Here is a 24,143-nt window from a genome sequence, read left to right as displayed (position 1 = left end):
TATGTGTACTGCGTGGTAAGAAAAACAAACTGTGGTGTACGTTTTGTTTTACAATGGGTGACAGGCAACTATATGGCATATGTAAGAAGCATTTGTTGGATGTGTACATCAAATCGATGCCTTAACATTGTAAATACAGCTTAAAATAAATCTCTGATGAAAGCAAAAGGGCTTTGAGCGCTTTATAGATCCTTTTTTCTTTAAATTGGTGGGGGTCTGAGATTGCAGACTCTACCAGTATGATCTTCTATAGACCTATGGCATCTAGAAAATTATTTTGACTGTATATCTACATTGTGAACTTGTGCCAGTTTAGGAACATTTGTTAGTAATGTTAAAAAATAATCATGAGGTGTGTGACACTTAAAAAGAAATGTGAAATTTCTCTAATTAAATGACCGTTTGTACATCGCATACACTTCTTAAGGCCCCTTGCACATGACTATATTTCGTCCGTAATTACAGACCCATTCATTTTTATGGCCGACGGACACCTTCCTGTATATTTACGGGAAGGTGTCCGCGTCGTGGAAAGGCTCCGCAAAAGATAGGACATATTCTATTTTTTGCTTTTTATGGACCGTGCTTCCATACTTTATACGGATGGCTGTTCGTGCCTGTCAGTGGCCGGCCGTGCCCGTAATAATGGACCGTTATTAAATGCACGATCGTGTGCATGGGGCCTAAGACAGTATTAATAAATCTACCCCAAAACGTTTTTCAAGACCGGGTCATCTAGTAATAAACACTACATGCTATACATGTGTACAGTATAACACATAACATGAGATATTGTAAAATCTTTATTTCCTTACAGATACATTCACTTGTATCATAGCTTTTCCTGTTAAGAACAATTAAGTTATAACATCTACATTGATCCTGGTTTACATGAAATAGATCCCAGATGTCTGAATTTATTATAAATTACCAAATTGTCTAAAACTGAAATAACACCTATGTTATAAAAAAAAAAAAAAATTGCACACATCAGTAAATTAAAAACTGACAAAAGATAATTCTGGAAAGAATGAACTAAAAATGGAAACTTAAAATGTTAATTGTTAACAAAATACACAGGAGAGGAGGTAGGCTATTTCTCTATACTGTTGCTAGTACGGCTCTGTTATCTACTATTATTCAGCCATGCCTGCTCTTGTGGACTCCAGCCAAGGGACTCTCTGGGTGAAGACGAGAAAAACGTCCAAGTGTCCATATTGGGAATATATTTCGATATGAAGTGTAGCTGATGGCACAGCTCTTGTTAAACACACCTGATATGTTCTCCTGCAAAGCAAACATAGCATATGGTTTTAACAGGCTTTTTGAACTCACTGATCAATTCGGCTAATTATAGGAAATATCATGGTTAACGGGTTGTTTTTATATATATATATATATATATATATATATATATATATATATCAGAAAAAGAATGGCGACAGCACACTGCGACATTAATGCCACCTAAACCACTAAATATGCACTAAAGCTAAATCTACTTATAATAGGGAGGTTCTTAGTGCACATTTTGATCAAATAGTGTTTGCCCACCTGCCACGACAAGGCGACCTCTAAGGTGGGAACCTACTCTGCACATACACCCAGAACTGGGACTAAGCCTACATATATACCTGGGGATGGTAGAAACCAGCATTGAACTAATTAAAATCAGCCAGGGCAGAATGTGATCCATATATGTGGGGTTAGTGACTGCCTCCATTTTTTTTCTTGCACTCCTCCCATTCTGCCCTGGGTGATTTTAATTAGTTCAATGCTGGTTTCTACCATCCCCAGGTATATATGTAGGCTTAGTCCCAGTTCTGGGTGTATGTGCAGCGTAGGTTCCCACCTTACAGAGGTCGCCTTGTCGTGGCAGGTGGGCAAACACTTTTTGATCAAAATGTGCACTAAGAACCTCCCTATTATAAGTAGATTTAGCTTTAGTGCATATTTATTTATATTTAGTGGTTTAGGTGGCATTAGTGTCGCAGTGTGCTGTCGCCATTCTTTTTCTGCTGTATATTTGCAGTCACAGGTGTCCTGCACCTGCATACACATTTTATATCATTTAGTTGGAATGTGCTGTTCAAATTTTTGTTGTTTATGTGATCCATATATATATATATATATATATATATATATATATATAAAAAAGGCAGAATATGGGGGAAGAAGTTAAGGGGAATCTGTCAGCTCATTTTTGCCTACCAAATGAGTACCAGTGTTCGGGAGGCCTTTTAAAGCCTTGTGCCCACTTACCTTTGTATGACTTCCTATCATTTTCTTTGCAGGGATAATCCACTTTATTTCAATATGTAAATGAGGTTAAAAGTGTCACTCGTGCATCCGAATCCCAGAATCCAACCCTGCCCAACTCCACCTCCTTGCTCATTATTGATGCACCACAATATGGCGACTTCTTTGAACTCTCACAGTGCATGCGCTGTAGGTCTATGGGGATGTTACACCACTGCAGGTGTCGTGCTGTGCATGCGCCGGACAAATTGCAAGCGGTGCTTTTGCCAGTATTCATGGCGTGGCGCCATCAATCATGAGCAAGGGGGAAGAGTTGGGCAGGAGTATAACTCTAAAAGTATATGTGAAAATTGGGGGGAGGAGGTCTATAAAGGGGTTGTCCCATCACGACAAAGCCTTTTCTTATGCCTGATTATGACATATGGAACAGAATGTAATAGAGGTGGGCCCCCAGCTCAGGAACCCCCTTATTATGCAGAGTTTTGCTGATTATGCAAAGAGCAGCTCATACTCTGGAGGACTTGGTATTTAGAAAAGGCGTTTTCCTGATAAAATATGAGTTACCATAAAGTGAATATATATTTCGGATGGCAATTAAATACATTATACATGTATGAAACCGATACATTTATTAGTCCTATTCATCCCTATACAGCGTTTCAGTGAGGCTATGCACACATCACTCATCTATCCCCTATGCTTGTGAGTGCATAAAACATAATAATATGCAACCTGCTGTTTTCTCTGTCTGGCCTTAATCACATTACATTTTTGGCCTACATTTAACGTATGCGCCGGGAAAAAGCTCCCAACGTGTATGTTAAACGTAGGCTCTGACGGATGCTTAACAGTGACATCTGGAACCATAGACTTTAATGGTATATTTTAAACGTATAAGTCATGAAATCTCATGACATATACATTAATCGCATACCATTATAGTTTATGGGTGACACATACCACTGTTAGGCCTCCGTTTAATATATGATCCATAGACTATAATGGTATCCGTTTAACGTATAAGTCATGAAAGGCTATTAAAAAGTCCATGGCATATAGATTAAATATATGCCTGTGACATATGCCATGCAGTGGCATACGTCACCCATTGGCTCCCATATTAAAAAAAACCTGCATACAACCCATACATTGTTTTGCGAGATCTGTCGGGATTGAAAAGCGTAGTAACTGACATAGACCAGCCGAAGGAGACTAAAAGGACACCCTTGGCCTCCTACGGGCTAATGGAGCCCTATGGAAACGTTTAGCGTGTACATGGAGAGCTTTCCCGACATACATGCTAAATGAACATCACAAACTTGATGCTAACAGGGACCGGCATGCTGGGACTTTTATTTCATAAAGAGGGAATCCACAGGTTATCTCACTGATGTGTAATATAATAATATGCAGCAGTAAAGCATTTACTTGGTAAACTTGTATTAAAAATTAAAATAGTTTAAGGTTGTTCAACATGTTGCGACATCATATGTTTTATGTGTTTATATTATCTAATGATGTACCTGAGGCCAGTCTCCATTGCTAAGTTGCTTCTCCAGTAGAAGTTTCACTCCTCTCTCCAAAACAGCAATATCGGGAAACCTACAAAAGATCTTCTGTAAGCTCAACAGAATGCTTAATATAACACCGCTCCAACTCCATCATCCGATGCAGCACATGGAAAATAAAACTACTTTATGAAAGCACATTAAGATGACCATGAACAAGCAGATGCTTCGCCAACATGGCCACCAGATGAGCCGTCTTCCTGTTCTTTGATTCACTCTACTCTGCCGCAAAGTCACAGAACTGCCACCATATTTGCATTATAGCCTTGTTTACCCCCAAACCCCCTTTTATAGCACAATTCTTGCCTGATTTCCTGACCCAGTCATGTGTGGCTAGTCTTTAAAGAGACTCTGTCACCACATAATAAGTGTCCTGTCTCCTATATAAGGAGATCGGCGCTGTAATGTAGGTGACAGTAATGCTTTTTATTTAGAAAAACAATCTATTTTTACCACTTTATGAGCGATTTTTAGCTGTATGCTAATGAGTTTCTTAATGCCCAACTGGGCGTGTTTTTACTTTAGACCAAGTGGGCGTTGTACAGAGAAGTGCATGACGCTGACCACTCAGTATCATGCACTTCTCTTCATTCATTTACTCTGCACTAGCGATATAGATATATCGTTATGTGCAGCTACCTACACACAGTATAACATTACTGCAGTGTCCTGATAATTACCTCCAACCAGGACGTGATGTGTATTCAGAATCCTGACACACAATCTTTTCTGTGAGATTTCCAACAAGGCAAACTTAATCTCGTTTACATCGTAATCTCGCGAGATTACGTTTGCCTTGCTGGAAATCTCACAGAAAAGATTCAGACGTGTCAGGATTCTGAATACACATCACGTCCTGGCTGGAGGTAATGTATATTCATTATCAGGACACTGCAGTAATGTTATACTGTGTGTATGTGGCTGCACATAACAATATAGCTATATCGCTAGTGCAGTGTAAATGAATGGAGAGAAGTGTACGACGCTGATTGGTTAGCGTCATACACTCCTCTGTACAACGCCCACTTGGTCTAAAGTAAAAACACGCCCACTTGGGCATTAAGAAACTCATTAGCATAAAGCTAAAAATCGCTCATAAAGTGGTAAAAATAGATTGTTTTTCTAAATAAAAAGCATTACTGTCACCTACATTATAGCGCCCATATCCTTATGTAGGAGATAAGCCACTTATAATGTGGTGACAGAGCCTCTTTAACTACTGTTAGCTAGATACATTTCACAATGTAAAAAATGAGTTTATCTATAATATTCTATAACTTACTCGGCAGCCATTAGACCCAGCAGCGCCCAGCATGTGTTGTGTATTTGAGAATTGGCACTCTGGACATATCTTCTCTCTTCACATGATTCAAAGTCTTCCCCCCAGCCTCCATCTTCCATTTGGTGAGCAAGAAGAAAATCACAAGCACGGGTGATCTCTGGGCAACTAAATAGTATGAAAAGGGATAGGTGTATTTGTTTAAAAGGACAGGACACAGAATGAATAATGGCTTAGCTACTATATGTTAGAGTCAAAGTGAGGCCTGAAAGAATATATATATCTTCACATTACTTATTTACCTTAATGAGAGGTCTACTACATTAAAGTACATGAAAAAAATATAGATTATCTGTCAGCCAATCAATTTTTTTCACAAATAATAGAAATGTCTTAAGCTGGGTTTATTTCTGCCCATAACTAGTGAAGATCGATGATATAAGTCGATCACCACTCAATAAAAGGCCCTTTTGCAAACTGTATATGATCGTTAATGAGATCGTTAGGACCACATTCATCTTGCATATTGTCGGCATCACATCCCGTGCTTACATGAGAAAAAGCGCTGCAGAAAACGATCATTATTAAGGCTGCATTAAAGATGCGATCAGTCAACAAATTAACGTTTGCTCGTTTGACGGCTGATCGCTGCCATGTTTACACAGGCCAATGATTTGGAACCAGTGTTCTTATGAGCGTTCGCTTGGCCGAATATTACGCCCTGTAAATGGGCCTTTAGGTGCTAAGTTCTTGTATCGTTCCAGACAGTGGAATTTAGGAGCTGTAATTTTTGCAGTGATTATTTTCAAGCTTAAATCCCTGTCAGGGTATGTGCACACACACTAATTACGTCCGTAATTGACGGACGTATTTCGGCCGCAAGTCCCGGACCGAACACAGTGCAATGATTACAGTATGGGACAGTTGTCCTGCAGCGAGGCAGGGACTCCTAGCATCGTACATAAGTATGATGCTAGGAGCCCGGCTCCCTGCACTGTGTTCGGTCCGGGACTTGCGGCCGAAATACGTCCGTCAATTACGGACGTAATTAGTGTGTGTGCACATACCCTTAGAGTAAAAAGAACTGAAAGAATCTTTCTCCCCAATGGCTAGGTTTGTGTAAAAAGTTCACATCCTAGACAACCTCTTTAAGCCTTTTGTAAAGGATCTGCCAGACACAGCTTCTGTGTTTCGACGCCCGTGGGTAATCAGTCTGCACCTGCTCCTATGTCTGTGAGACTGACTCCATCTTCCACCACTCAGGATGGCAGGCTTAGGAGTGGGAGAGCCTATCACAGCCTGGGCAGACGGAGCTAGCTCCCGCCCACTGTCTATTTATACCTGCCTTTCCTGTTCCTCCTTTGCCTGTGATTCTGCTCTGCTTGTTTCCTGGCTCTGCTGCTGCTGCTGCTTGAACTACTGATCCTCTGCTTGTTATTGACCTTGGCTTACTGAGCACTCTCCTGCTCAGCGTTTTGTACCTCGTGCACTCCTGGTTTGACTCGGCTCATTCACTACTCTCGTTGCTCACGGTGCCTCCGTGGGCAGCTGCCCCGTTTCCCTAGCTTCTGTGTACCCTTGTCTGTTTGTCTGTCGTGCACTTACTGAGCGTAGGGACCATCGCCCAGTTGTACCCCGTCGCCTAGGATGGGTCGTTGCAAGTAGGCAGGGACTGAGTGGCGGGTAGATTAGGGCTCACCTGTCTGTCTTCCTACCCCGTCATTACACCTTTGTTGGTCTTTTTGTAACTACTGACAAGTCTCAAAAATTAACCAAGTTATCATTTGGACAAATAGTATCAATGTGTGTCTATCACATACAAATAACAACCCTTACCACCTAAGCGTACGTCTTGTATTCAAAATGAATAAAGCTACACAACTGCATATTACTAAATGAGCAAGAAATCAGACAATGTTTGTATGCACATGTTAGCGTTTCATTTGACTTCTTAAAGACACTCACACATCGGAGTATTTATATCCCATGCAAGCAAAGGCTTCCAGTCCAAACCATATGCCATACGTAAAGCATACGCCCCAGGACCTGCATAACAGAGAATATATGATCATATGAAAAGAGAGAGTAGGCAATGCAACCATAACATATTAAACAATTCTTTATTAATACTTGCCCTTCCCAGGATCCATCTTTTCTCTGTACTCTGCGGCAGTAATCCAGGCCATGCTGGAGGGTCTCTCTAGGGAAAGAAAAGAAAAAGTCAATAAAGCAATACAGAAATTGTAATAATTCCCTTTTTAGAAAACTGGCGTGACTGCATTGACAAATATGATTGTGTTTAAATAAAGATTTAAAATATAGCTACAGTCTTGAGAAAGACTCCATCCACACCACAATCTGCAGTTTCCCCGCAGCTGGTTCTTTGCGGGAAAGTGATGCTGTGTAGTCATGTCGTGTGACCGTTGCGACCAAATACAGTTCTGTAGACGCATTGTCTCAAGTCCTAGTATACTACACAAAAACACAAGCGGGTAAGTATGTAAGGCAAAAAATACCATAGAATCACAATATATACCACACAAATATATTTTATTCACAGTAAATACACCACAAAAATGATTAAAAAGATCTAAGAAAGCATAAACATGCTAGACAAAGTCTCATGGGGGTTGCCATCCTGATCAGTGGCCAACAAAGAAAACCCTCAACATGCAGTCCTAATAATAAAGCGTGAATAACCCCTGAGGAAGCCAGGCTTGTGGCGATACGCGAGGGGCATTCAGTCCCCTTTTCTCCCTCTCTGGCTATCACGTAACTTTGTTGTTTTCATACAGATGGTTTGATGCAAAAATTTTTGATTCATGCTTTAATATTAGGAATGCATGTTGAGGGGAGTTGGTAGGAGTGTGGGGGTTTTCTTTGTTGGCCACTGATCAGGGTGGCAACCCCCAAGAGACTTTGTCTAGCATGTTTATGCCTCCTTAAATCTTTTTAATCATTTTTGTGTTGTATTTACTGTGAATAAAATATATTTGTGTGGTATATATCGTGATTCTATGGTATTTGTTGCCTTACATACATACCCGCTTGTGTTTTTGTGTAGTATACTGTGGTTTACAGGGTATGTGGCAATATTTATGCAGTGCCCGCTGGGGATAAAAATTAATTGTCTCAAGACCACTGATCAGCAATGCAGTGGTAACACCAGAGTTTACACAATTAAAAGCGTAATTTGTTATATATAACTGGACAGCAATTTAAAAGAAATATTGATTAATTTACCACTGAAGACATTTAAGGAATATTCAGAGGATAGGCCATAAATGTCTTATGGGTAGGGGTCCGTCCTATGGGTCCACCAACAATGGGGAGATCTGCATACAGGAGGAGACTTAATGGCGAAGGGACCACAAGGCTGTGTGCGCGGCTCTCTCCTTTGAAGTCTATGGGCCTAATTTATCAAGACTGTCTGCTTTCATTTCTTTACCTACTCTGGAAAAAGTAAAGGGTTATTCCCAGCTGAAACGTGTATGGCATTTCCATGGGGCCATATCCAAATTACCTAGCATGAATGATTTTCGCCTGACATATCACCTGATTTCATGTGCTCTGTAGTCTGGGTCCCATGCTTGGTAATGTTTCAAAGCTTGTATTGCAGCAGATGTGCATTCCACATATGTGTAGTCAATCATAATGTCCCCTGCAAAAGGTAAATGCATTGAGTATTGTAATTTGCACATATTTAACCCTTACCCGTCATTTGATGTAATTGTACCTCATGGTCCGGGGAGGGGACACTTATACGGCTATATTGACGAACAACTAAAAACATTTGGGCTTTTGGAAGGCAGGGAGGAAAACGGAAAAAAACAAAAAATGTCTGTGAATTTGATGTCAAGGCTTGTCATCAGGAAGCATTACTGCATTCTCATGTACATACCAAACACTTCAGAGGGATTAAGCAGTTCCAGCAAGCGGCCGCCACGTTTGGTTTCATAGGTAGCGAATCCGCCATCAGAATTCTTCATACTAAGTAGCTATGACATATAACAATTGTCATGTTACACTATGGAAAATGACAATTCCCCCCAAACACACATACACTTGCATGTTTCCTACCACATCTACAGCATGCCGTAATCGGATTTTTGGAATATGTTCAGATAAGAAAGAACAGTTTTCTTGGAGCAACATTGCAGATTTCAGCCCCTCAGCCGTACAGTCTGCAACAATCCAGCCATTGTCACGTGTGCTGAACGGGAATCCTCCCTGTTACACAATAAGAGTCACTTCTAAGTACCAGAATAAGATCGTAATGACAAATGTTTTTTTTTTTCTTTAAAATGACTTGCCTCGTCTCTTTCCAAAATAATAATGAATGCAAACTAAAGTCAAAGATTCTAAACATATATATATATTTAAACTGGTAAATGCCTTTTGCGGTCTGAGTCACATGAGCAATAGTTAGGAAATGTTTAATTAAAGTATAAACTATGAAAAAGATTCAGAACATGTGAGAGGCCTAGTAAAGGAAGTCTCTCGTCACTGGAATAGAGCCCCTTAACAGCAAAGAAAAACAAGTAAAACTGAAACTGGACCCAAAAAAGAGGAGTCTTTCTTTATGCTTTTCCTCTTTACTGCACAGAAACTGCACTGTGTGTACAAGGCCTTTCATTTGGCTTTTGCTGTAAGTAACTGCAGCAACCGGATGTTACAGTGTAGTGACACAGATTTTCAATGGGTCAGGATATGGCATGATTTTTAGGGCTGCATTATTTTAAAATGTACTTGCGGTTCTGGCATGTGTATATCCAGGAGAAAGTGGCATGTTCTGCTGGATTGTTAAACTGGGAATGTGTATGAAGATTTCAAATAATTAGACATTTCAGGGGACTGCTCATTAAGCAATCTAATATATGAGCGAGACCTGACTTTGTTTAAGAGGAGCATAGTGTAAATTAATATAATAGTAAAGCTAAATGTTATAGTTGGACATTCACTAGATACGTCATGGGTGTTCTTGGCAGATAGGAAGAATTATGTCTAAGGCTGGGTTCACACGACCTATTTTCAGGCGTAAACGAGGCGTATTATGCCTCGTTTTACGTCTGAAAATAGGGCTACAATACGTCGGCAAACATCTGCCCATTCATCTGAATGGGTTTGCCGACGTACTGTGCAGACGACCTGTCATTTACGCGTTGTCGTTTGACAGCTGTCAAACGACGACGCGTAAAAATACAGCCTCGTCAAAAGACGTGCAGGACACTTCTTTTAGACGTAATTTGAGCCGTTCTTCATTGAACTCAATGAAGCACGGCTCAAAATTTACGGCTGTCAGAGAAGCCTCGCAAAATGCGAGGAGGAGGAATTACGTCTGAAACGAGGCAGCTGTTTTCTCTTGAAAACAGTCTGTCTTTTCAGACGTAAAAGCCTCTCACCGTGTGCACATACCCTAAACGTCCAATGTACTGTATATGTTGTAAACATCCCACCAGGAACCCTGCAGTTGAATATGAAGACCCCTTAAAAAAAAATATCACCTTGTTCATTTGCCTATAGTACTTCTTGTACTCTGGTGGGTTATCTGGTATCTGCAACACAAAGAGGTTAACTATATATCATACAAATTATTTTCTGGACTGTAACTTCTGCCCTTTTAATGGATCAAATACTTTCTTTAGATCTGAAAAAAACTTCTCAAAGCATAAATCATAGTTATAAAAGATAGACACAAAATGTTTACATTAGAAATTCACTGCCAATGATATGTGATCTTACAAATAAAGCTCATGGTGCTCATCAATTGTAAAATAGGCCTGTTATAACACGAAAAGCAACGGTCTGCAATGACGTGCTCAGAGATTACAGATCACAGCTATAAACCTCATCTGTCCAACTCCAGAAAACAATGAATTAAAATAGATCCATAATATTGTTGTTCAATTTTACTTTAAAAACTACAATTCTACAACCTTGTCATTTCTTTACATGGATCTCTTAAACCCCCCCCCCCTGTGTTTCCCAAAAACGCACCTGTGTAATACGAAGAAATTCATGTGCATTCTCCAAAGTTTTCTGAAACTGTTTTTTCTTGTGTGCTCCAGCCTGAAGACACAAGACAAAAAAGAAAATTCAAAAATAAAAAATATTCCATATATAATTAAACTGAAATATAATTTATATGGCCTTTGTCATGTTTCCATGATGGGACACGACTGCTTGTAGCTCACACTTTACCTCTAAGAATGCCTGTATTGCAAACGCCGTGTCCCAGAGCTGAGATCCATTTGTACCCTGAGAAAAATATACAGACATGGCTAGATGTTGAATACATATGTTGTATAATAAAAAAACAAAAAAATAAACCCTCTGACACGGAGACAACATGGTGCCTCCAACCAGCCCCCTACAAGCATAGAAATCTGATGAAACCATTGGCTTCAGCAACAGATGTTGTTCATTTATTTTTCTTCCATCGGGCTTTCTCTACACATTTTTTGCGTGGTGTTTTTTTTGGGGGAAAAAGCATTATGTTTTATAGTACAATACTAAATGCATTTTTTTATGTGGCGTTTTTCACATTGCAAATGATGTGATTCATAATATGGAAAGTTTCCGCTTTACAACACATTATTCATTCTGGAAAAATGCCATAAAAAAATGCAACACACATTGACACATGCGTTTTCTTTGTAGAAGGTAAAAATAAGTTTGGAGGTCAATGGGAGAAAAACGCCACTAACTTGTGGAAGAACGCCAAACCAACCCTTGATGCGATTTTTGTAGAGCGCGATATTTGTAGTGCGTTTTATATTTCAGCATTGACTTTCAGCTAACATCTGGCCGCAGCGTTTTTGCCTATAGCAGAGCAATCAGAGTTAGCTTGGAAATTCTAAGATGTCAAAGCTGAAAGACGAAGGGACTCTCCCCTAAGAAAAGATGGCTGGGAGTGTCTTTTTCTGGCAATTTACAAGCGTCTAAACTCACGGATTCCCACCAATGCAATCTTGCATGCAATGTCACTATGTTAAAATGTAGTTAAACATGAGGTCATTTAACCCCTTCCCGACATATGACATACAGTTACGCCAGAGTCGGGTAGGGGAAGTATGGAACGGGCTCATGGAGTGAACTCGGTCCATACGATGCTGGTGTCGGATGTATGTTACAGCCGACACTTCAAAGTAATGAGGGGCATCGCGCTCGAGAGTGATCCCGCTCGTTTAACTCGTTAAATGCTGCGGTCAATAGCGACTGCAGCATTTAAATCGTTACAAAGAGGGGGGCGACCCCCTCTAACAGCTCATCGCGCCCCCCGCAATGCAATCGCGGGAGGGCGATGGTTGCTATGGCTGCCTGGGGGCCTAATGAAGTGCACCTATTAAGCCCTGCCTCCGGGCAGAATCACGATATACTGCAATACATTAGTATTGCAGTATATCGTGAAAGCGATCTAACGATCGCTGGTTGATGTCCCCTAGGGGGACTAATAAAAAAATGTAAAAATCAGTTAAATAAAGTTTTTTTTGTGTAAAAAAAAAATACATATATTAAAAGTTTAAAAAAAAAACCTTTTCCCATTTTCCCCCTAGAGCATAGTAAAAAATTAAATAAATAAACATAATTGGTATCGCCTTGTCCGTAAAAGTCTGAACTATTACAATATATCATTATTTAAGCGCCAGAATCTCTATTTTTTCGTCACCTAAACTCCCACAAAAAATGAAATAAAAAGTGATCAAACCGTCGCATGTACACCAAAATGGTATTATTAAAAACGACAGCTTATCCCGCAAAAAATAAGCCCTCATACCACTTAATCGACGGAAAAATAAAAACGTTATGGCTCTCGGAATTTGGCGACACAAAATAAATTTTCTATTTTACACTTAGGTTTTTACTTGTAAAAGTAGTAAAATATAGAAAAAACAATATATATTTGGTATCGACGTAATCGTATTGACCCACAGAATACAGTTAACATGTTGTTTTCATTGCACAGTGAATTCCGGAAAAACGGCGCGCAAAAATACATGGAGGAATCGCTGTTTTTTTCATCGACGGAAAAATAAAGACGTTATGACTTTTGGAATGTGGGGAGGAAAAAACGAAAATTAAAATCTGAAAGTTGTTTACCACGTGAAGGGGTTAATATCCTGGTCCTACATATCTGAATACACTGTATTTGAAAACTGTCTTTTGAAATGAAGGTCTATGTGCACAGAGCAGTACGGCCTACTTGTTAGGTCCCCACAACTCATTCAAAGAGTAATATACAGTAGCAATTTAGTCTTCTGTACATTGGTTAATGTATAAATACCCACAGCTTTAGTAACAGAGATCGAAACTTAGTGACCAAATTACAACATCACAAAGAGCCAGAGATTTCAGTGTTCAGTTAACTGAACACTATTTTCTAAGTTTACAGAAAGTAAATATGCCCAAATAAAACAATAAGAATAAATAAGAGCCATGTTTACCTGCATTTTCATCCCATCCAAACCCAGCCTGCAAAAAAAGAATTGCGAAAGAAAAACAAAGAGTATAAAGGGACATTAATAGGGAGGAAGTAAAGGACTGCAGCAATTTAAGTCTTCTACGATTTCATAATATTGAAATGAAGGGAGCGTGCAGCCTGCCGGTGAATGATGCCAATATACAGTTATTCTAGATTAGAAACTTCACACACGGAGGTGCATATCCTAAGAGGTTTCTAAGTGGATCACTGGAGGTATGCTTTAAATCTTATATTGCAAGATTAGTAAACTAGTTTACAAAATGTGTCTTTTGCACTGACTAAGGCTACATTTGGACAAGCGTGTCCGATTTGCATGCGTAAAAAACGCATCATTTTTTCCACATTTCATATCAGTGTGCTTTGCGTGGGGCATGTGTTTTTAACGCCCGTGCAAGCACCTTTTTTTTTTTATTCTCTGCATTACTATGTAATTGATGCATGAAACACGGACAGCACATGGATGTGTGTCCGTGTGCTGTCCGTGGTTTTCACGCACCCATAGGCTGCAATGGGCGCCTATGTGCGTGAAAACGCACCTATATAGGACATGCTGTGAGTTTCACGCAACGGACACTCGCTGCGTGAAAACTCACGCATGTCTGAATGGCTCCATTGAAATCAATGGGTCCGTGTGCTGTGCGTTATTTCAACGCACAACACATGGACGAGAATCCCGCTCGTCTGAATGAGCCCTCAGGGTGCAATGTGAAAACTCCAAGATTCAACTAAACACTGCAGATCTGAACCTAGGAATTCTCTACTGACCAAAGGTAATCAGGGATGCGATCTACATGTTCCCAAAATGAAGAAGATTCTGGTCCATCTACATGCCAACGGACCACCATGTTAATTACTTTAGAGATCTGCGGAACACAAAGGTTTGTTTCAAAACCGCATTTCGGAATACAAAAAAGTAATTTCCCCACAGTGTTCAAGTACGACACTTACTGGGCCAATGCTAATACACTTTGTAAACTGGTCATCTGCTGTTACGTGGTCATACAGTTCATGCACTGCACGTCGCCGGAGGGCGGAAATGTGATATCTCTCGTATATATTCAACAGGACTGCAAACAAAGGTACAAAATCACGTATGCAGATTGGAAAGATGCGAAATATAGATTCAATGCTAGAAACATCTGGTAATCGTGGAAAATGTAAACCCCATTCAAGTATTCAGAATCAGAAGTAAAGAGAAATACAGCAGATCTACATCTGCTAACTTTGTATATTGTAATAAGTCCACATAAATAACTGCATAACTATATAAATGCCAATGCCCCATTGATAATAATCTGTGCCTCTCACCATAAGCAAAGTTAAGTAGTGTACTGTGCGGTGTGTACATGTCACAAGCAGCAACATTGTTCCTCTGCGCGGGCCAATTAATACCGCTATACTCCTGCACGTATAACTCCTGCATGAGAAGCAAATATAAATACCACAAAGTAAAAACAAAAAAATTAAAACGAATGTCCTGTCCCTCACTTGTCTTAAGCTGCGGATCAAGTCGTCCTCACGGGCACTTAAACGGGTAGCATAACAATAACTCATGGGCAAGTAAACCTGTCGGCAGTGACACCAAATAGTGCTAGGATGAGCGGGAAACCACTGGGGAAGAAGCCTAAAAGAAAACATAAGGAATTAGAGAAAAAAAGTACAATAAAGGATTTAAATTACTTCCCTGCGAGACTGTTAGCAGAACACAGGCATCTAGAATGAGGCAGCCTGTTACTGAATGTAAGATACAACGGAGTTGCTGCTAAGTCAAGTAACCTCAAATAAATGACATCATCAAGTCCTTTCAAGGCTATGAACATACAATGTGCTGCATGAGGACACTGTAAGTACCCCCTAGAGATATCGCACATACCAAAGGTCGAGAACCTAGGGCAAAGAAAACGCAGGCTTAGGCTACATTCACACGAGCCTATCAGATTCACGCACGTGAAAAACGCGTGTGAATCTGTTCTTTTATGCGTCAGTGTGCTTTGCGAGTGGCATGCGTTATTCACGCACTCGCAAAGCACATTTTTTTTTTGTTATTATTTTCAATTGAATTGATGCGCAAAATGATGTGCATCCGTGTGCGCTGAATGGTTTTCACGCACCCGTCGACTTCAATGGGTGCGTTGGTGCGTGATAACGCACCGATATAGGACATGCAGTGAGTTTCACGCAACGGACTCTCGCTGCGTGAAAACTCCTGCATGTGTGAACGGCCCCATTGAAATCAATGAATCCTTGTGCTACGAGTGATTTCCATGCGCAGCACACAGACGTTATTCACATTCGTCTGAATGAGCCCTTATCTCTAATAGAGGGTAAAGCTGGCTGTAGACAGCTATGTTCAAGACTCCAACACTAAGGGTATTTTGCGCGGCGTCATTGACGGCCGTAATTTAGAGCTGTTCTTCATTGAATTCAATGAAAAACGGCTCAAATTACGTTTCAAAGAAGTGTCCTGCACTTCTTTGACGAGGCAGTCATTTTACGCGTCGTCGTTTGACAGCTGTCAAACAACGACGTGTAAATGACAGGTCGTCGGCACAGTACGTCGGCAAACCCATTCAAATGAATGGGCAGATGTTTGCCGACGTATTGGAGCCGTATTTTCAGGTGTAAATCGAGGCATAAAACGCCTCGTTTACGCCTGAAAATAGGTCATGTGAACCCAGCCTTACATGCCCATCCAGCTTGGCCAAATGGGCATGTTATTTCTACAGGAGGGAGAATTAGGGGTAAACAATTTGAAAGAAAAAAATCTAACTTGTTCGAAAATTTGTAGTGGATTCCACTGAAAATGGTAGTATCAGCAGACAGTTATCTGATGACTACTGCCACTATTAATGTGAATGAGGTCATATAAAGTGTATTACATGCAAAAGAAAAAAAGAACTCACCACATCTCTGGGAAAAGAGTGTTCATTCCCTCCCAACTGTACACATTGAGCACAGCCAGCCAGAACTTCCCCCAAGAAGGAATACCAATGGCACCTCCTGCAACAAAAGTTGGATGACATCAGACCAAGTTGAAGGGACATGGAACAGAAATACCATGAGAACCAAGAAAGCAAAGTGCTGGGGGATAAATAATGGCGATACATAAGGAAATAGCTATGAATTAACATGCATGCAACAAATGACTGACAGTTTTTAGATGTGCTGGATTAAAGCTATAAACTCATGTATAAAACGTACCTTTACTATGAAGATTGTTGCGAGCCCGGGTCATATCTGGGTCATCCTGTGACACTCCAAGTAGGCGCAACGAGGTATAACTGAGAGCAGTACCAAACACAGTACTCTTATCCTCGACATGCCTAAATAATTGAAGATAGCTATTTACTAAAGGAAAACATTACCAATACAAGTTCTTCTGCTAATAACAAAATAAACAATTTTAGTTAGTGAATAGTTTAAAAAAAAAAAAAAGAGTGATTAGTAACCAAATTTACATGATATGAATATGTACAAGGACCAAGTGTTCACAGAGTGGATTGAAAAATGAAATAGAAAAATAAATACAACAACACAGATGTGAATAAAGTCTTACACATGGATCCACTCCTGGATTTGGCTAAAAAAACTGCATCAAACTACGCATGTGTAATTCCAGCCTTAGATCCTCGGCAGCGATTTGTAAATGACCAATAATTTGTCTATGTCTGGAAAAATGATAGTGGGTACGAGCAACTTTAGGCCAGGAAAGCACTTACTGCGTCCACTGCAATATGTTCTATTTATTAGCTGCTCATTGAACTTACATCGTAGTCTACAAATGCAGTTTATGCTGCAGAAAATGTCAAGTTCTATGTGGAGTTGTTCATTACTTTCTGAACAGAAAAAAAAATCAGTTGCGACTAGAAAGCCAAGAAAAAAATACGTAAGACCCTTATTAATGCTGACCCTTGAATAGTGCTAGAAGGCCGTGCCACACATAGCGTTTTGATGCTTTTTCGGTGACGTTTTTATTTTTTTTGTCATAAACGCTGCGGCCAGATGTTAGTTTGAAATTTATAGTCAAATATGAGAATGTCTACATACTCAGTTTTGGATGTTGGTGTTTTTGTAGTGTGTCAGTGGTGTTTCAAAACGCAGTATGCCCTAGGTAGAGTGTTTTTTTCTGCCGTTTTCCTCCATAAACTTTTCTATAGAGCTTAAAAAATGCTAAGAAAAACACTTGCACAAAACGCCATACAAAAATGCGCGATACGCATGCCGTTTTTTGCTTGCCTTTTAAAACAATGAAAATAAGTGTGCGTGAAGGAGGCCGAATAGGCACTAGTTATTCCTATATGGTTATTAAAGCCTTAAGGAGTCAGATACTCTTTTTACACACCCAAACACACATATACACATATACACACACACACACACACACATATACACATATACACACACACACACCCATATATTATGTGCTTTGTAAAAGACTTGAACACAGCATGTCTATAGAGCTATATAGGGCAGTTATCATATATGGGCTGTAGGTGCTTAGAGGCTCTGAAACAATTAAAGGGAATGTGTTGCTAGAAAAAAAAGTATTTTTTTTTTAGTTAAACAATTAGTGTGTAGGTGATTAAACATTGTTCTAATTTTTTTTATTTTTTTCACGAGTCAGGAAATATTATAAATTAGATTCTAATTTATAATATTTCCCAGCACTGGTCACTAGATGGAGCAATTCCCAAAATTGCAGCATTGCATGTGGTAAAGCAACCACATTGCTTTATGCTGCAAAATTTGGGAAAACTCACTCGCTCTAGTGAGCTCTCAGAATCCCCCCTCCTTTATCCTGGCTAGTGCCGGGAGAAACGAGGGGATTGAGCGGTCAAACCTCCTACACTGTGTGTCGCCATTTTTTGAGCTAACACACAGTGTAGTATGTTAACATACACTAGTAAACACACAGTAAAACACTTACATACACAGAAATCACTTACCTGCTCCAGTCGCCGCCGCTCCCTCCGCTCCGTCCGCTACCGCCGCTCGAAGTGCACAAGTCCGGAAGCCGCGACCGGAAGTAGTAATCTTACTGTCCGGCCGCGACTTCCGGTCTACAGGAAAATGGCGCCGGACGGCGCACAGTTCAACTTGGACTGTGTGGGAGCGGCGCATGCGCCGTTCCCACACAGACGGCGTACACCATAGTGGATGGAACGGGCCCCGTTCGCATTCACTATGGGACTGGAGCTGCCGTACTCCATGTCTGTATGTGTCGTTAATCGACACATACAGAAATGGAGTAAAAAATGCCAGCCCCCATAGGGAAGAAAAAGTTAAAAAAGAAAAAAAAGAAAAACACAAACACACAAATAAATATAAAAGTTTTTAATAAAGCACTAAAATCAAACTGATGTAAAAAAAAAAAAATCCGTGACACTGTTCCTTTAAGCCAGTCATACTTACAGGCCCCATCCCCCATCAGGAAGCTGGACAGATCGTAAGTAGCGTATCATCTCCTTTTTGGTAGCGTCAGGGAGGGAAGTCTGAGTCACGTGGCATGCAATCAGAAGACCTAAAAAAGTGTCCCAAATTTACAGAAAGTATTTCACATTACATACAGATCAAGTCATAGGAGTAATATAAAGCTGAAGAGTCTCACCTGGCATTAAGAACAATGGTCCACCGTAATCCCCAGCCCAATGCCCATCCTCCGCTTGTAATGCAGAATAAAATGTTAGTCCATTTTCAGCTCCGTCTTGGGCAGTATGCGCCTTTGGTAAATCTTTGAAAAACTCACTCTGCATAAAAGAGCAAAAGCCACATGTTATTGATTCTCACCACCATTTACAGATGTTAGATTTTCATCTCACTATGTCACATTACAGACATTCGTATTAAAGGACACAACATACAATATACACAGATGACCAACAGAGGTATATAGATATTTGTTGGTAAACTCAAAGGCAAAGTGTCATGTTGAACATGCTGCCATATCCGCAGGCAAAATGTTGTAGAGGAGGAGGGGCTCAGAAAATTGTTTTGTGCAAATCTGTCATTTAAATCTCACTGTGCAGTCCAGTGGGTCCTTCCCTGTACCCCATTTTTGTGGGTCTCAGATTTAGGAGTCCCACTAATCAATATCTAAAAACGTGTATGTCTGACATGTATTGTCAAACTTAAAAAGTACCTAAAGGTTGCAGGTGTCTCCAGGTGGAACCGACAGTGAGATGTAAACGATATGATCCAAAGAATTCATTTGTATAAGTAAAAGAACGCGTTTCGAGACCAGACCGGCCTCTTCATCAGGTAAAATACAAATCTGCGCCACGGCAAGTAATCCGATTTTCTTTTTACCCTCCTATCCATTATAAGTCTAGACCTGATAGGTCCTGTTCCGGAAACCAGGCTGTAAAGTAGTCAACCCATCATCCTCTGAGATATATCAGTCCACCCATTTTTGGATGTTGTGCTCCGACTGCAACACTATCAGGTCAGCGCAATTGACCGCCTGTTTTTCTTCATAATTATTTCTATATCTGGTGTCTCTTTTTTCTTGCATCTTGTTAAAGCTTTCAGGAGACTTTTCAGAATAAGCTGTGATATGTGTGTACATGAGAAATAACAGAGTTTCTGACAGTTATGACTTGTATTCTGCATTTTTTTTAGCAGTTTTTCCCTCTACAGGCTCTATCTATAATTCTCAGTTGTCTAACGCCTATCATGCCTTCTATACACAGCACACATAGAAGAGGAGAATCCTGTTCTCCTTTCTTATCACATATATATATATAAAAGCTGCAGCAGCATGGAGGCGATTATACAGGAGTAATGAACAGTGTAGCTGAGAATCCAGCACTGGGGTGACATATAACTCTTAGGGTTAATTCACACGAACGTGGAGAAACTCGGACGTGAAAAACAGGCATTTTTCACCTCCAAGTTACACCAGTGCGGGACCCGTTTTCACGGGTCCCCATAGACTTGAGGTTATGGAGAGAACCGTGAAAACTGAAAAAAATAGGACATGTTGAAAACAATGGCCATGTGAACGGCCCCATTGAAATACATGCGTCCGTGTGACGGCCGTTGTTTTAACGGCCGTCACATGAATGTATTCAATGTTCGTGTGAATAAGCTCTTACTATTAGCTTCTGCAGCGTCTGTGTCTCGCTGCCTCTCTCTCTCACTCTGCTCCCTCCTCCCCCTTCCATAGACTTCTATGGGCAGCTGTAACGTGATCCCTCTTTAATAATATATATTACAAAGTTTCTTATATTCACCTGTACTATTGATTTATACAAAGTTTGTTGAAATGTTACTGACAATTTAGATATTTATGAAACCATGTTATCCTATAGAACTCCTCCAATTTGTGGGACGTCAATCAAGCCAGTGGTAACAGTTTCCCTTTAAATGGAATGAGCACTTGATGCAATGTAAACTACTTGTTTAATCCCTGATTACTGATCTTTCCCCGATTACTGATCTTGATTAGTAGGTTTGTGTTTACATACATGGGACAATATAGGCTTCTCGGGGCATGTGCTGCATACAAAGAAAGATTACTATACACACATTGAATCGCTACCGATTGCTGTATATGGAGGTACATAAATAAAGACACCATTTGCCTTCACCCATGCTTTCCGACATCAGCGGTGGACATGAGTCTGATTAATAAAAAAAAAAAGTTAAACTTTTTAAAAAAAATTGTGCACTTCGGTCAAAGCACGTTGACGCAGTCTGATGTCCTCTGATGGTTTCTTTTACTTCAGCCTATAAATTTCTTGCTGGCTTTAGTGAAAGGGAGGGTTTCTCTTTAAGTACTAAAATTATATTCTGGAATTGCTATTTATGCATTTTATTGCTATTTTATATAAAGTGACTTCAAACTGGACCATTTTTTCATGGCATTCCTAGTAAATGAGCACAGAATGCAGTTTAATGTTATTCTTAGGTACCGTATCCAAGCCCAGAGAGTGTGCCTCCAGAGCACTTTGTGGCCGATCTTCCCCCTCCACATAGCGCCAGGTTTGTCTACCCTCAGCGCAAGAAAGGCGCCAGCGAGTGAGGTCTGTTGTAGGAGCGGTCTTGTAAGGGCCCCCCCTTCTGCGTAGGCACCTGGAAAGAAAATGCAAAATAATGGTGTTGTGTGAGGCACCATCAGTATTCCAGGTATATGGCACAATTAGTATATATGTGGACTCTATAGGTTTATTATACAGCACTCCCGATCATGACTATGTACATACAAATATTAAACAACTGCACACACAGCAATTCCCTGAGATGTATCCCCTTTACAAACAGGAGCGGTTTGATACTAGATAAGGAAATCTGTGGTAAATGTTCTTGTCTGAATTGGGCTTAATGAGAGTAGTGTACCCCAGAAATGACCCTGTACTTTAATACAATAAAAACACTGGAGGGGATTTATCAAAACTGATGCAAAGGAAAAGTGGAGCAGTTGCCCATAGCAACCAATCAGATTCCGCCTCTCATTTTTCAGAGGCCCTTTGAAAAATGATAGCATCAACCTGATTGGTTGCCATGAGCAACTACTCCACTTTTTCTTCGCACCAGTTATCTCCCCTATTGAGTTAGGCAGCTGAAATTACTATTAAAACCGGCTAAACTATACATGGTTCTTAGATAAGGCAGCTATTTTTCTATGGAATATAGAAGCATTATCCATAAAGCTGCACGGTACTTACGTTCCCTCACTCATTTCTCTGCTGTCTTCCCCTTGTTACTGTCTACGCTCCGCTCCATCCCTTAAACTAAACGGGGGTAATGCAACTACACGCAGAGGGTTCTAGGATTTGTAGTTCTTGAATTTCCCTTTGATTAGCCCGTGTTACAGCAAAAGACAACAATTCCCAGGGTGCAGCGCGCCGCTCGATCCTGCATCACGCTAACCTGACATGAGCAGAGGCAGCAGGAGCCAATCGCAGCACTGACAGAGTTCTGCACCGAGGCGAGTCCACTAGTTACCAGCCAATGAGATGACACGAACACAGTACCTGTGTGTTCCTGCGCTATCCCTAAGGTCGGAGCTGTCAGGAGACGCTGGGGAGGAGGATCTTGTAGCGATTGTCACCTTTATCCTAAACACGGGAGATCCATTCTACAAACACGGGAGATCCATTCTACACACAATTGTTTCTTTTGTAATCAAACTGCAGATTATATTCTGCACCTCGTGTATAAAACTTGCGCACAGTAAAAGGGGAACCTTATTGGTTGCTATAAGCAACTGCTTTATTTCTGATCTGCTCCAGTTTTAGGTGTATAAGGCCTCATTTACACGAGCGTATTATACGCGCGTGCGACGCGCGTGCTTTTCACGCGTGTCGTACGCACCTATAATAGTCTATGGGGCTGTTTAGACGATGCGTGAATTTTGCGCAGCGTGAGTGCGTTGCGTAAAACTCACGACATGTTCTATATTCTTGCGTTTTTCACGCAACACGCACCCATTGACTTCAATGGGTGCGTGAAAACAACGCATGCCACACTGACGGTCCTGCGTTGCATGCGCGAAAATCACGCAAGAGCTGTCAAAAGGATGAATGTAAACAGAAAAGCACCACGTGCTTTTCTGGTTACAAACATCCAAACGGAGTGTCAAATTAGAGATGAGCGCACCGAACTTCACCGGGTTCGGCCGAACTCGTTTTAACCGAACCCGGCAAAAAATGTTCGGGTACGCGACGTCAGGAGACAGTCACTGCCCACGGTGCTGAAAGACTTAAACTGTTTCAGCACCATGGACAGTGACTTTCGATCACAATATACATATACGTGTAAAAAAAAAAAGAAGTTCTGACTTACCGATAACTCCCGGCTTCTTCCTCCAGTCCGACCTCCCGGGATGACAATTCAGGCCAAGTGACAGCTGCAGCCAATCACAGGCCAAGCACAGGCTGCAGCCAATCACAGGCTGCAGCGGTCTCATGGCCTGCCGCGTCATCCTGGGAGGTGGGGCCGGATGACAAGAGAGGGACGCGTCACCAAGGCAACGGCCGGGAGCCCGGACTGGAGGAAGCAGGCAGTTCATGGTAAGTGTGAACGTCTTTTTTTATTCACAGGTTGGTGTAGATTGTGATCGGCATTCACTGTCGAGGGTGCTGAAAGAGTTACTGCCGATCAGTTAGCTCTTTCAGCACCTTGGACAGTGACGGGCGTCGACTACCTCATCTCTATGATGGCGGCTGCGCGAAAATCATGCAGCCGCGCATCATACACGGATGACACACGGAGCTGTCAATTGCCTTTTGCGCACGCAAAACGCAGCGTTTTTTTGCGTGCGCAAAACGCACACGCTCGTGTAAATGAGGCCTAAGACTTATTTGTGTTAACAACTATGGTTCTCCAGGGGTAACAGCAGGTCCTCTAAACCCAAGGTTGAAGCAACATGCTGGTTCTTGTAGTACTGCAGACAATGTGACATTTTTATCCATGTATGGAATGATGGGCCAGTTACGCCCAATTGTTCGCTGCCTTGCGCATGTGCATTGTGTTTGTTTTTTTCTTTTTTAAACTATGTCCATGATCCGCCTGTTTAGTCTGATGTATGATATGGCCAGCATTAGTATTTTCA

At 40.9% G+C, this 24,143-nt stretch overlaps 1 protein-coding gene across 1 annotated transcript; it reads right to left on the bottom strand.

Annotated features, from left to right (window-relative positions):
- Positions 1-785: 785 nt before the first annotated feature.
- LSS (lanosterol synthase) lies at positions 786-22,455 on the bottom strand. The gene is made up of 22 exons (XM_075829570.1): positions 22,255-22,455; positions 21,502-21,661; positions 19,197-19,335; positions 19,001-19,109; positions 16,790-16,911; positions 16,492-16,588; positions 15,077-15,212; positions 14,897-15,005; positions 14,537-14,655; positions 14,354-14,451; positions 13,551-13,578; positions 11,308-11,364; positions 11,104-11,175; positions 10,611-10,661; positions 9,187-9,336; positions 9,008-9,104; positions 8,662-8,767; positions 7,241-7,306; positions 7,072-7,152; positions 5,110-5,274; positions 3,783-3,861; positions 786-1,287 (listed from the first exon to the last, which is right to left on the bottom strand). The coding sequence occupies exons 1-22, from the start codon at positions 22,266-22,268 to the stop codon at positions 1,141-1,143; spliced, it is 2,202 nt and encodes a 733-aa protein (XP_075685685.1). The 5' UTR covers positions 22,269-22,455; the 3' UTR covers positions 786-1,140.
- Between the last annotated feature and the right edge of the window lie 1,688 nt (positions 22,456-24,143).

This window comes from Rhinoderma darwinii, chromosome 6 (assembly GCF_050947455.1).
Source record: "Rhinoderma darwinii isolate aRhiDar2 chromosome 6, aRhiDar2.hap1, whole genome shotgun sequence".
Classification (NCBI taxonomy): domain Eukaryota; kingdom Metazoa; phylum Chordata; class Amphibia; order Anura; family Rhinodermatidae; genus Rhinoderma; species Rhinoderma darwinii.
This window is presented reverse-complemented; position numbering and strand designations above follow the sequence as displayed.